Here is a 13,746-nt window from a genome sequence, read left to right on the forward strand (position 1 = left end):
GGTGCGTGTTTCCTATATTACAGCATGTCTTTGAGCCGATTGCGAGTAGCAGAATATGGGTATATCCGCTTCGATGAGATCGAGGAAGATAGTAATGATGATTACGACGAGGACGGAATGAAATACTTACTTAGATGATGGGGAGGATCATGAGGAATGGGAGGATGGGGAGTGTTTTTGTGTCAGTCAGTCGGAATCGGAATATCTCCAGCTCAAGCTAGTAGGCTTACACTTCTGGACTAGTAGCGAGGCGTTCAAAGGTGATACATTGATGTTACGCAAAAGTAGCGCCATGCTTGCGGCGCTGCGTTGATGGTCGTAGCAAATCTTCATTGAGGCAAGGATCTGACAGACATAGTTTGCGTTCAAGGTTGTTCCTGGTCGATTGTGCACACCGTAACGATCAAGAGAACCAGCTCCCAACATTTGCTGCTGAAGACTGGTAGGACAGAAAACTCCAACGGGTCAGGCTGTCGGATCCTCCATAACATGCCTTGACTAGCGATCTTCCAGAAGTATGGTTCTTCAAGGAAATGATTGATTGAAGTGATTCTTCTACTACTAGGCTCTAGTGGCTACACTGAGTCGAAGATGTCAGAGTTGCATAGTCAAGCACTTCCCAAGCCGCCTCGAAAGGCAGTGGCATAGAGTCTGGGAGGCGCTCCGGCTTAATTGAACTCCTAGTATGCCTTTCTTCTCCCATCCATCCGAATACCCAAAGCCAAGGCAGGCTGGCTAAGAGTTACTCTGCAAAGGCAAAGCTGGCTGAAGGTTGTTAAGTATGAAGAAGAGAAAAAAATGCATTCACAAGGATGTCTCGCGTATTGATGACATAAGCGATTGTGATTGGACGATGCCTAACCGAGTCGTTCGTGATACAATTTAAATCCGAATGTCTATACTGCGATATGATTATCTAGTTACAGTTGGTCCGCAACACTGTCAAGTCCACGACACCGTACGTGAACAATCCATGGACGATGCAGGTATGTACAATTGTAAATCGATGAATCCAAAACAGCCGTAGCTTACTACATATAGAAGTAATTTCACCAAGTAAAAGTCTGCCGTTCGTTTATTCAGCTAATTTTGATATGCGGTTTAAGTCCATCAAAACTGTAAGTGCCAAGTCCCAACATTGTCTACCTGTTGCAGAAGGAGTAAATGTTCAATGAAGGCGTAACAGACCTGCAATAGCATACATACCGTTTCGACACTCCGGCATAATGGAACTACAAGCCGCATACTGACGCATCCACTTGGGTTGCCGTAACGTCCACTCTTCCCAGCTCAACGGCCGAATTACCAGTCAAGGTATTCATCGCCGTCTCTGAAATGGTGAGGCCGGCTTTGGATATGTCAACCGCGAGGATAGCAACGACGTTATTTCCGTATGCGACATTATAGCAGCTTCCGCACGCAGCGGAATTCCAGCCCGTCACGGTGTAGACACCGCCAACGTTAGGGAATGTGGGGAGTGATCCAAGGGTCGTGTATCCCATTGTCTCAAGCCCGTTGGTGCCGTCTGAACAAGCGATGCTGGAAAGGGAGAGAGAGGCGTCATCATACGTGGTATCATATGAAAGGGTTTCTGTCGTTTGCGCCAGAGAGGAAAGGACAAAGACGGCGATGGAGAAGGAGAAGAGGACGGATGAAAATTTCATGATGCAAAGCACTTTACTTGTGAGGTGTATGGAGTATAATAGTATAGCTGAGGAACGAATGAGCTCAAAGTTGTGGCCCGAGGTGAGGTTTGCTTTCAAAAGTCGCCTCCTTTTATGCGTTGATGTTTCGACTTTCCGATTGGATGCATACACCCTGAAACGTCGGCGCATGTGGCTGAAAGTGTTTTGAGAGACTCGTCGCACTCGGAAAGTCATAACCGCGCCATTTAGGTCATTAATTCGTGTTGGGAAGAGCGATGGTCAAGGCGGCGATCAAATATACGCGCGAGTGTAATGGAAGACTGAGCTTCGGGGATTGATAATAATCTTCTGATCGGCATGGAAACCAGTGTCTAGTCTGTAGCCTGCTGGTCCTAGAACGTGGTTAGCGGAAATGATGGAATCTGTAATGCCACGAGGGAACATGATGCAGAAAAAACAAGGCTTGACCGGCAGCGGCGCGTGACGCGAAAACTATGCAACTGGTGTCGATGAAATAGTTAAAAGGAGCGAGCCTGTCAGGTACGGGTGAATCAGCAGCGCTATATCCCATGCAGAGAACGTCATTAGAGGGTGAGCTCGAGAAGGCCCTGCGCACGCTTGTCATGAGCTGGCGCCTCTCATAATAATTCTTGTTGATAAGAGGTCCGTCTAACAATTTCCGTGTGCCCCTTTCTATCCGATATTAAGCCTGATGGCTAGTTATTTCGTAGCGGTATCGGGAGGGCCGTATGTATAGATGGTGATTGAGAGCTAACCAGGAGGATTTGAGTGTAAGGTCATGGTGGATTCGGAACCAATAATGGAGTAAGGTGTGGGTTGGACGTCGTCGTGGCGATGGTAGCCTCCCCATAGCTAGCTAGACAGAGCCAATACCGGCCCGGGTCATTTAACTTCCTTCTTCTAATGTGTTGGGAGGTTTGAAGGAATGGAGTAGGGGTGATGCATACGAAGATGAAGGTACTTACAGCAGATCATGTACAGATGAACGTTCAATAAGAAATATCCCCTGAGACGTGGGCTCAGTGGCCGATAAAGTGACGAGCGTCCCGATTGAATCTAAAATTTTTGCCAATGATGGCATGAATAGCAGGTAGCCAGCGCCTGTTTCGATACAGGATAGAATGAATGTGTTGCAGTGCGTTTGACATTAAGAAGCAAAAGGTAGTAGCCAGTGCAAAATGAGAGATATCAAAAGTAAACGCGTCCAGGCGCTGTTACAAGTGAAGGATAAGGAAATACGAAAGAGGGGTGGGGCCGCCGTAGGATGAAGGACCGACAGTCACGGTGCTCTTAGAGCTTCCAGTGGTGAGCACTATTGTCCGGTCGTTTTTACCATATTTTGCAAAGGGTATATGCCAGGCTCTAACTCTACCCCGTATTACACCAGTGGTCGCTGTTGGTTCGATCATTTATGATAGGCCTCGCCGCTGTGATGAGTTGGGAGTTCGCGGAGTCATTATTTGACGAGTATATTCCTCAGGTAATCGTCCTTTGAAGCAGCAAATCTGCATTCCAAGGGTTTTTTCAGCCGATCAAAGTTAGCACCTTTGCCCCAGATCCAAATGTAACGGTTGTCTCGGGGATTGCGACTCGGGACATGGTGTTCGCGTACTCTGAGTTAATAGCGGAACTGGTTTCGGACGAATCCTCGACATGGCCCGGGAGCGCCCGCAGAACAGCCCTATTTGGTGACCAAAAATATAGCCCGAGCTTGTGGAATGTCTTGGCCCATCAATCGCTCCTGCATCTTAGACAGGATTATCAAACATTCCTGCGACGCGGTGCACTAATCACTCCTCCTGCTGTTATATCGCCGGCAATCCCTAAACCCAAGGATCCGCCATCGACCCCTCTGATTCGAAAGGCTATCTTCAAGGCTCCGCGACAATCTACTCTTGGAAGTATGCTAGATTTAGTTTCGTTGGATTTGGAGTTCTCGAAGGCTGTCGAGCCAGTGGCAGGCGAAATGGAGGAACGTGCCAGTGAAATGCGCATTTTAGAGTTCTTCCTGTCTGGGGCGCCGTCATCTGCAGCTTTCCCAGTAGCCAATGCTCTCCTGGCTCTTGCATGGGTAGAATCGCACAATAGGGATCTCGTTGTGGGCCGTTGTCCAGCTTTGTTGAAGGAGTCGGCGATAACATTGAATAAATGGCTTTATCGAGAGCGCTTGAATAAGGTCGTTGAAACCGCACGCTTCTTTCAATCCGCAGTGAAGAAGCGGGGCATGTTCTCTGTACTCTTTTCGCAGACGGGCTACTGTACCACAGGTGCGCAAACCAAGCTCAGAGCTCACTAGGCATACAGCGTCATCTGCACCATAAATCTGATGTTGGCAATCATGATTGTCAGAGCTCACCAGGGGGTGAAAACATCACTGCACAATATGCATATCTCCATTACAGTGTTTTCTCAGAAATTTATTGATTTACTCGCTGTGCACAGGCTTGAACTTCTGTGAGTGTTTCTTAGTAAACCACCAATGACAGCGATTGACTCAGATGATTTCGTCATAGCCTCACTGTGAGCCCGGCTTGAAGTTCATATCCGTCATAGACCGACGGTTTAAGGTCACAATGATGTGGAGGTTTGCTCTGAACCTCAAACAGCAAGCGTTTCATGGACTTAGTCCCCACCATTTGCAAGCGGAGAGTTTATGGTGTCCACACGCAATAATGCTATGTGTACACCCTAGGAGTTGTCGTGCTCAGCCAATTGCGATCACATTCTGTCTCCTCCGCAGTGGACGTCGAGTCGAGCAGCTGTGCGCGATCTGGCTCGGTAAGTTCTATCGTATCTCTATGCGAACTATCACCTCCGCAGTGAATCCATCAATCTCCGCTACTCGGCCTCGCTTGAGTACGATATTTCCTGTCAATACTCCGACTACCCGAAGTCCTGGTAGTAGACCAGCTAGTGAACATGTCAACTGGCCTTCAGCCTCGAATTCCGACCAGCAAAATACTGCAGACATTGTATGAGTTACATCCCATCGATTTTCTATCTAGTCCGTTACGACAGAGTTGCCCGTGTATGTACTAATTCCCCACAGGCAGGACACCTGTTGAGCAGGCCAATGAATGCAATAATAATGTGCTGGTAACAATGTTCTGTGGGGTATATATATAACGATATACAACGAAAGCAATATTCAAAACACTTGTCCACAAGAAAACAGTATCTGTGTTGGTCGACGTCACGATCATGACAGCATTGGCTCAATTGTTCATGAAAGCTCGCATATAAATGGGATGATCATCCTCTACTTTGTAAAGCCAAAAGGGACCTATGATGCAAAAGAGCTTATGAGTATAAGGATACATAACGGACACATGTTGCATACCAACAGGATCGCCTGTGAAAGTAGAACTTGTTTAGCCTCAAATTAAAAGCTAACTAATAGGTACTTACCGTGATCATGACGGATTCCTGTCCATGTTCCTATTACTCCAAACGCACTGGCGATGCCGCCGATTTGCACCCCTTCGGAACTGAATGTTATGGTAAAATGTGTATTATAAGCATTTGGACATTGCAACATCCTACGACTTACCTCCATTGAATGTGCGAATTGGCAATAGATGCCTGGGATAGCTCAATCCATTTCGGTTTCGTATTTAATGAGTAATAATAACAGGGCTCACAAATCGCCATCGTACTACGCCACCTTCCGACATGGCTACAGAGCCAACGACAGTCGCCTCGTTACCCTGTATGCCCCAAGATGATCCAGTGAAATACAAGGTTGGGTAGTGCTTGTACGGGGAATCAGGGAAGCGGTCGAGTATGTAGACTTCAGGTATTTCCTGAGCGTCTATGAGCCTCAGCTTGAGCTCAACAAGGCGCGCAACTTCTTCAAAATTTGGAGTGTCAAAGTAGGTGCCATCTTGTTGTCCGCGTCCTCTGTTTTCATACTGCAGAATGTTTGAATATCAGGGTAAGTCTCACAAAGGAAATCATTACATTGAATGCTGATGAACATATGAATGAATGTAAGAATTCGGGTTACAAGTATGCTCACCAAACAAGTCTCTGGTGAGATACTTGAGTGCTGGGCGAATAGTAAGGTAAACAAAAGTCATACCGATAATCCATGAAGCAGACATATCTCCTCCAGTGACCTTCAATACCAGCCCAATCACCTGTTGCTGGTGTTGTGGTACCGGGTGCTGAGTATGCTCGAGTAGCTTCGAGCCCATAGCGCGGCCTTGTATCCGGCCAATCATGTGGACGGTCAGAAAGGTTCATAGATACAACGTTGATAATTGACTCTATGTGAGTCCAATCTACTTCTCCTGTTGTGACGTTGAATGGGCCCCATTCGTTGTCTTGATGGTAATTCCGTAGGTCGTAGACCTGAGAGCGACTCCTCATCCGTATCGATTTCAATCTTTCCTTCCCTTCGACGTCATCATCATCGTACTCGTCCAATGTCAGTGCAAGGTATGCTCGCAGGCGAGCCAACGGTTGGTTACCCTCTTGTGAGAAGAGTAATGGAGAGCGAAGCATGTTTGTGGACTGCAACACTTCAACAACCCACAATAAATTGGGAGATGAAACGCGTTCATGTCCCCATGTGACGGGAGCTGCGCTGCGCACGACAGAAATAAAGGTTTCGATGGCCGTCAAGAGGTCCTCAAGCGTTGAACTTGTGCGACAGGCGATTGATTGCGCCTTCATTCGCCGGTGTAGCTCCTTCCTCCAGCTGAATTGACCATCTTCCTGAAATGGGGATGAGATCCGCAGAGGGTCGTCGAAGGGAAAGAGAAGGAATAATTGACGCCAGAGATATTGATCTGGGCTCCCATAAACTAGGCGGAGTGCTTTCTGGCAGGTCTGTGAGAACGATGCAACGTCGCGAGGATGGCAAAGTGTAAGAGCATGTTCGATTATCTCTGACGGTATTTTGAAAATGTGATTCAGGGGTGTCGTCGCTGCCATTGTCGACACGAATTGCTCGTTGATATGATGGTGAAGAGTGATGTAGTACCAGTGGGAACACCAGTACAAGTTACAGCCCTTCTATATACGCTTATTTATGAAATCTAGACGTGGTTTCGGCCCGTGGGGCCAAGCTGTGAGCTCGCGGGTGAGTCACTCGTACGTACCTTATCGATACCCCAAGCTACTATAGGCCTCTGCAGGTTGCACTACGATGATATAGTACTAGCATGGTATACTGCAGCTGTTCACGGAATTCTTCCGACAATAAAGCTCGAAGTTCCGACTCCGCGCACCTGAAGTATGCAGTAAGTGGTTAATCGGCCCACACACTCTTTGTCGTCTCCCCCGACGGTGTTGTATACGTAGTACTAATAGTCTCCTTGTACCTGGTCGAACAAAGTCACTCGATCATAAATTAAGTGAAAATACGCGTATGAAACTTTAATTGTATGAAAACACGCTTTGGTGAAACTGTGTTTGTACATATTTACGACCTCGCTGTGCAGTAGATGCTTGGTTTGTATGTACTCCTACTCAGATCGAAAGTCATGCACCGTCTCCTCATATACTCGCTTTTCGTCTGCTCCAGCCTTGCTTTCCAACTTCCCTTCAGCATTCCTCTTTTCAAGTCAAAAGACTCTGCCCACATAGAACAGGCTCATGTTTCTCCAAGAGTAGCCATCATTGGTGCAGGCGCGGGAGGCTCCTCAGCTGCATTTTGGATATCTAAAGCGAAGGAAAGATTCGGAATTGACGTTGAAATTGACGTATATGAGCGTTCAGATTATATCGGAGGTCGTAAGTTTCTAGTTTCCTGTCTATCGAACAGTGCTCATCTTTATTGACAAATTCTCCCGCAGGCAGCACCGTAGTATATCCTTACAACGATACTACGTTTGCTCCGTTGGAACTAGGAGCTTCTATATTCGTCGACGCAAACAAGAATCTAATGAGAGCTTCCAAGGAATTCAACTTGACTCTGACAGCCTTCGAAGATGATGATTCGAACACTGGTATTTGGGATGGCCAGAATTTCGTACTTGTGGTGAGCTGCTTTTGATACAAATTTGCCTACAAAACTTTATACGGCATCGAAGATAGAAAGCGGCAGCTATTTGAAAAGCTGGTGGGCAACCTTGAAGGTGTTATGGAGGTATGGCTACACCGCACCCACTAAAACGAAAGCTATGTAAGTTTCTCTCGCTCGTTTAATATTCGGGACTCATTAGGAATACAGTGTCCAGTCAGTGATCGACCGTTTCCTCGACTTCTACACCCCCGACTCTCCTCGCTGGGATGATCTATCAGTGTTCTCAAAGAGGTTCCAGTGGGCGTCCCTGACTAACCAAACCGCCTCGGATTTTTGGGAAGGTAATGGCGTTGTTCCGCTCTTTACACGAGAGCTTGTTGAGGCAGCGACGCGTGTCAACTACGGGCAGGTGTGTCATACTTTCCAAATAGTTTACTGCAATATCAGTCAACTGACGTTACATCAGAACGTGGACAAGATCCACGCCCTCGGAGGCGCAGCTTCAATGGCAGCAAGTGGTGCATCTGGTGTTGTAGCAGGAAATTTCCGCATATTTGAGCAATTTCTCGAGAATTCGACAGCGAAGGTCTTTTTGAACACGAATGTTGGAGTCTCTTTCTCTTAGATTTGTGTTTGACCACTGACAATATGTTAGGTCAAGGAGATCAAACGGAAATCAGGCACTTCTTTGTGGACTGTCTACACATCGGCTGGTTCCCAGACGTATCAGGGAGTTATCCTTGCTGCACCTTTCCACCAGACTGATATTATCCTGCCGTCTGATCTGGCTGAACTCATCCCTCCGCAGCCATATGTGCATTTGCACGTCACGTTGCTAACGACACGCTCCGAACACCCCAGGCCGGAGTACTTTGGCCTCGCCTCCAATGCTCAGGTGCCAGCAACAATTCTGTCCACCTACGAGGGTGCTCGAGCGGGTGGGGTGGAGCCCGAATTTAATTCAATTTCTTACCACGGGAAGGTTCGTAAGGTGGACGGAGCGGCAGGAGACGCAGTAACAGACCCTGAGTCGACCGTGAAAATTTTCTCCAAAGATCGTGTCACCGATGAATGGCTCGAGACAGTGTTTGGTAATGTCAGTTGGGTATATAGGAAATTGGTAAATCATTACCGTTTACATGGGCAAGCGGGATGCTAACGACGTCATCAGTGGCAGGCATACCCCTTGTTGCTTCCTACATCAGAATTTCCTCCTGTCAAGCTCGATCAAGGCTTTTACTACGTGAATGCTTTTGAGCCGTACGTTTGGAATGACACTGTTTCTTTTTGCTTTTATACTGACATCAACCTTGGCCTAGGTTCATCTCGACTATGGAAACCGAGACCCTAGCCTCGCGTAACGTCGTCGATCTACTCTTGCATGAAGAATTTGGAACTGGCATTTGTGGCGCTCTGCTCTCAGGAACCGAAAATGCAACCCAAACCGCAGCGCCAGCTGAATTTGTGCTCGGCTGGGATTGTTAGATTGTCCAAGCGCCGATGAATATGCTACCAGGATGAGATATATCCACATTTCGACCCACCAGTGTTGTAAGGTGCTAGCTGACGTACTTAACTTGTTGCACAATATATTTATAGGGAATTGTACACTACCCATTTGATACTCCCTCTTCTTGTGGGTGTTGATAGCCAAGTGAGTACAGAAGGGAAGTTAGCAATATCCCAATTCCCATCATCGCGTGACGGATGCAATCGGACCTTTGAGATGATGGCTATCTTGTTGAGCCAGATTACTGGCCCTAGTAAATACTGACAAGCCGTTACACATGGAGGTCGACTCTTGGCTGCCGCCCGCCGCGTGACTGAGGTTTTAAAGAACCTTGAGGGGAAATGGGACATTCGACCTCGCAGACGGTGCACGATAAAGACAATAATACTATTTGAAGTCGCAAATTGCAAGTGTGTACTACTACGGCGTGTACAAATTATTTGGGGTGACGTGAGGCATGAGATTCGTTCGTCATAGGGTCAACGACTCCAGATGCAGCAATTAGTGGCTGTCAAAAGAAATAAAGCGAGCGCATACAATGCTTGTGATAAAAACGATAGGCGAAGGTAAATCATGGATGTTCACCCAGTGAATAATCCAAGACCAAGCCCATATCCTCATGCAATTATAGAGACTCTGGCCTCGCCCCGCCCTGACAGTACTTCTAGCTCAACGGGCTTTTCAAACTTATCCGAGTCAAAATTGTCATGAACCCGCAAATTGCGCGTTGAAATTTCTTGCGAAAGGGTTGGTTGGCTGCGTCCAGCGGCACAGGTGATCGTGTCGAGCGTTGAATCACGTGCATCTGTGTTGGCCATGGGGTTCGGCTCCAGAACGTCACGCCATATTTCGATATAATCATTCGCGTATTCACCGATCTGGGTTATCTTGTTAGGCTGAGGGAACATTCAAGAGTATATCCATGCCTACCTCGACCTCGTCGAGACCGACTGTCTCGCTCCCAGCTGCTACGCGTATGTGGAGGCCAGGGACTGTGTCGACATAATGGACAATCAGGGCAGTGACGACGAATGTATATAAGCATGTCGCGAGGACATAGGCGAACTGGATATAAAGCTGCTTCCAATTGTGGTCGACCCAGCCGCCGATGACATTCGTGTTGACGCCGTCTAAGCCGATAACGACCTCAGTGGCAAAAAATGCGTTCGTCATGAGACCCAGGATCCCGCCAATAGCATGCTCAGCGAAAAGATCAAGTGAATCATCTATTGCGAGAAGAAATTTCACTGAAGGTTGCGTCAGCATCCGCACTCCAGAATGATTCAGTAGTCTCACATTTAGTTGCGTAATTACACAGAGCGCCGGTGAAAATGCCCATAAGGATTGCTGCCCAGGGCTTGATGTATCCTGAAGCAGGCGTGGCCGCAACGAGAGCAGCAATGGTTCCCGAACAGAATCCGACCATACTGTACTTCCGCTCCAGGCGGTAGTCGATGAGGCACCAAACGATACCGCCAAACGCAGCAGCGATCATAGAGTTCCACATGGCCATGACGGCGCGCATGTTTGCACCAAAAGCGCTCCCACCGTTAAAACCTAGCCAGCCAAACCAGAGGATAAAGGTGCCCAAGTTGACCATGGAAACATTGTGTGGTCTGAAGTTCTGGAGCTCCTTGTCCTGTCTGCGGCCAAGCACCCAGGCATAGGCAAGACCTCCTACCCCGCTTCCAATTTCTACGGGACCCCCACCTTGTAGATCACAGAATATCAGAAAATCTGGACGGCAGTAGGGAAGGACTAATTAACCTGCAAAATCAAGAACACCGAATTTATAACCCCAGCCGTTTATGTTCCACGCCCAGCAAGCAAGGGGGCAATAAACCAAGGTCATCCAAAAGAATGTGATGACCATGGCTGGGAGTACCCGACCTCGCTCGGCGATCCCGCCCACCAGTATTCCTACTGTGACGCATGCGAATTCCATTTGGTATAGTGCGTACAATAGCGCAGGAATTAGAGGGGAACCAGGGGAAGGTTCGTTGAGGACGTTTATCAGGCCAAAGTTTGCCAAGTTGCCGATGAATCCATTGGTTGCAGTTGGTGAAAATGCCAAAGAATAACCCCAGAAGTACCACTGGAAGATACAGACTGCATTGCTGGCAGAAACTACCCAGATAAGCGACAATGCTGACTTTCTTCTGGATAATCCAGAATACAGAAAAGCTGGAAATAATGTGACCATAAGTCAGTGGATATAACCAAAAGTTAGAGAGAGAGAGAAATATGCGAACCGAGACCAGGTATCATGAAAAATACCATGGCAGATGCCACAATAATGAAAGAGACATCTCCACCATCGAACCTGTGAGATATGAGAGAAATATTGGGTTCGAAGACTTGTTGGCAGAATCACTATGGCCTCACGGTGGGTCACCATTTCCTGTAGGTAGTGCAAGATGACGAGTTCCATATCAGTGTCTCTGCTAAGTAGTTGTCGTTGTGGACGCACTCTTTTTCAAGATAGCATTGGACACATTGATGATGCTCGTCAGTACCATCTTGCCGAATGAGTGACGGTAGACTTAGTTGACTGTCTGGAGAGCCACGAACGGATATTATTCCTCTACAACCCAACGATTAATTTATAGTCACAGCGTAACCTTGCATGCACATATCTGGTCTAAATTACGTTGCCGAGGAAAAATAACGGGTGACGCATCGTGTGAGCAGCGGTGGTCATGATCTCCAGCCAAGGAAATGCGGGGATGAGCTATTGAAATCCGACGTGGCAGATGGCAGCTGATGAATTGTGATCACTGCTCGCACCAGGCTGCGGCGTGCCGCGACCAGAAACAACAAGGGTACGTGTCACAATGTGGTTGAAATGTGTAGTAGTACACAGAACTGTGTCGTGGCATGCATGTGGCAGCATACATAAAAGTGCGATGAAGCTCATCAGGAGGCTATACTACGTCATATTCATCAATGCAATCTCAAACATAATGGAGCAATATGTTTGTATGCATGCCTGGCCAAGATCTTAATCGATAGGCTCCTAGTAGGCCATCGTTACAGGCTGTTACAGGGCGGAATGGGCGTTCGTTCCATCATAAAACTTTCAATCACCTTAAATGGTTATGGTGTCAGAGCTGTCAAAGTTCTCCAGTCCGAGTCAGGCTGGCTGTCATGCCTCCGTGCTACTATTGGTCGTTAATCACCTGGTACATTCTTGCTGGGTTGGACTGCGTCAGCTCCTCCGTATGAACTTCAGGAACAATACTACAAGGTGATATTAGTGTCTGATTTCGTGACGATGTAGAATGTACCGACCTGTCACGCATCCAACTTTGTCTTCTTTATTTTCCTTTAAGGAGTCCACCTGGACAAAGATGAATGGGAATGTTGCCATTGTTACCATTCGTTGGCATTACGGCAGCAGAGATCGTCATATTGTCTGAACTGAAGCGAAGACAAAAGGAGACAATCTATTGAATTAGTCATAGCTAATAGTAAGATTTTGAAAGCAATTTCGACACAGCCACATCATGAATTGAATCTTAAAGCTTCAATCGTTTCAACATGAAGTCAAACAACAATCGTGATATATTTCGCAGCAAAATATCAGGAATTCAAGCATATAATTTGCAGAGATGCCTCAGCTACGAGTCGAATCTCAATGCTTTCGAAGTCCAAGGTTGACAATGCTATTAACGCCTCACTATCGCAGAATGCATACTTCTGACACGAGGCACGGGTGTCGGGACGGTTATTATGCCAGTCAACCCCTACAACAAAAACTCTCACCAGGGCTCTCCAGCATGTCACCATCCACTGTTGAGCTTTGATGGGCCCGGGCTATTTTACCGCTGCCTGTGACGCGACCGGACTCCGACGGCGGTAGGGATACAAGCTACAAACTTCGTCAGTCCTTTGTTACACCCTACTATCTTTCTAACTTTTATCCCCGAGTCCGTATTGCTTCGCGTGGGATTGCACTATCAGCATTTACATAGGTTGCCTGCTGTCTCAAGTCGAGACACGTCAACCGTCAACCAACCTACTTTTCCTTCTGCTGAGTCAAGAAGTTAACATCCTGTTTTTTGTGAATGACAGAGTTGCCTTGGAGGAGTCCCACGAATACTACAAGATATTCGATTAACTAGATCTCCGTCAACAATGAACGTGTATGTACTGCCGCCTGGGAATTGACACGAAACAATCTGATGTCCTCGGAACTATTGTATACCTGGGCAACAACATTTACAGGGCTGTATCGATATATCTGTCGGCGACTTGGACTGGCATCATCTATGAGAAGAACACTGCTGCTTTGAGTGTTGATGCCTGTCAGCGCACTTGGCTTATGGTATCTTCTATTGCGCTCCTAGCGGCCTCCCACCCTACACGTATTGTTCCCGCAACGTCGTATTCTTTGACATTTTTGTAAGTTATGACTGCCGCATCGCAGGGATGTACGTGTCCCACCCGCATTTTAGCCTCTTGCCACCACTCGACGACCTTGCACTAAGCCACAGTCACGGTCTGACCATTGAGTTAGCAGCATGGATGGTTTAAGTCCCGACAGGCCCCCCGGTGGATAAATGAGTATATCTGACTTCTTCACCCAAGTCCAATGT

At 47.4% G+C, this 13,746-nt stretch overlaps 5 protein-coding genes across 5 annotated transcripts; 2 read left to right on the forward strand and 3 right to left on the reverse strand.

Annotated features, from left to right (window-relative positions):
* Positions 1 to 901: 901 nt before the first annotated feature.
* Positions 902 to 1,744, reverse strand: DFJ58DRAFT_771346 (Cerato-platanin). The gene is made up of 3 exons (XM_041389136.1): positions 1,187 to 1,744; positions 1,042 to 1,118; positions 902 to 986 (listed from the first exon to the last, which is right to left on the reverse strand). The coding sequence occupies exon 1, from the start codon at positions 1,662 to 1,664 to the stop codon at positions 1,233 to 1,235; it is 432 nt and encodes a 143-aa protein (XP_041247439.1). The 5' UTR covers positions 1,665 to 1,744; the 3' UTR covers positions 902 to 986; positions 1,042 to 1,118; positions 1,187 to 1,232.
* A 1,101-nt stretch (positions 1,745 to 2,845) lies between these two features.
* Positions 2,846 to 4,072, forward strand: DFJ58DRAFT_864602 (uncharacterized protein; the record flags this gene model as incomplete). The annotated part of the gene is made up of 3 exons (XM_041394134.1): positions 2,846 to 2,915; positions 3,086 to 3,147; positions 3,196 to 4,072. 3 exons carry the CDS (start codon positions 2,846 to 2,848, stop codon positions 3,961 to 3,963), a joined length of 900 nt encoding a protein of 299 aa, XP_041247440.1. The 3' UTR covers positions 3,964 to 4,072.
* Positions 4,073 to 4,611: 539 nt separating this feature from the next.
* Positions 4,612 to 6,831, reverse strand: DFJ58DRAFT_771352 (uncharacterized protein). The gene is made up of 8 exons (XM_041389137.1): positions 5,749 to 6,831; positions 5,686 to 5,696; positions 5,628 to 5,635; positions 5,309 to 5,578; positions 5,218 to 5,249; positions 5,076 to 5,155; positions 5,008 to 5,019; positions 4,612 to 4,950 (listed from the first exon to the last, which is right to left on the reverse strand). Exons 1-8 carry the CDS (start codon positions 6,603 to 6,605, stop codon positions 4,883 to 4,885), a joined length of 1,338 nt encoding a protein of 445 aa, XP_041247441.1. The 5' UTR covers positions 6,606 to 6,831; the 3' UTR covers positions 4,612 to 4,882.
* A 325-nt stretch (positions 6,832 to 7,156) lies between these two features.
* On the forward strand, positions 7,157 to 9,123 carry DFJ58DRAFT_724402 (FAD/NAD(P)-binding domain-containing protein; the record flags this gene model as incomplete). Its single annotated transcript, XM_041385107.1, has 8 exons — positions 7,157 to 7,406; positions 7,469 to 7,653; positions 7,706 to 7,797; positions 7,846 to 8,047; positions 8,105 to 8,242; positions 8,294 to 8,758; positions 8,810 to 8,898; positions 8,958 to 9,123. The coding sequence occupies 8 exons, from the start codon at positions 7,157 to 7,159 to the stop codon at positions 9,121 to 9,123; spliced, it is 1,587 nt and encodes a 528-aa protein (XP_041247442.1).
* A 399-nt stretch (positions 9,124 to 9,522) lies between these two features.
* DFJ58DRAFT_699195 (ammonium transporter) lies at positions 9,523 to 11,719 on the reverse strand. Its single transcript, XM_041383544.1, has 7 exons — positions 11,619 to 11,719; positions 11,534 to 11,549; positions 11,401 to 11,471; positions 10,916 to 11,332; positions 10,445 to 10,858; positions 10,079 to 10,395; positions 9,523 to 10,026 (listed from the first exon to the last, which is right to left on the reverse strand). Exons 1-7 carry the CDS (start codon positions 11,665 to 11,667, stop codon positions 9,766 to 9,768), a joined length of 1,545 nt encoding a protein of 514 aa, XP_041247443.1. The 5' UTR covers positions 11,668 to 11,719; the 3' UTR covers positions 9,523 to 9,765.
* Positions 11,720 to 13,746: the final 2,027 nt, after the last annotated feature.

This window comes from Suillus subalutaceus, assembly GCF_016647625.1.
Source record: "Suillus subalutaceus strain FC151 chromosome Unknown DFJ58scaffold_19, whole genome shotgun sequence".
Lineage (NCBI taxonomy): Eukaryota > Fungi > Basidiomycota > Agaricomycetes > Boletales > Suillaceae > Suillus > Suillus subalutaceus.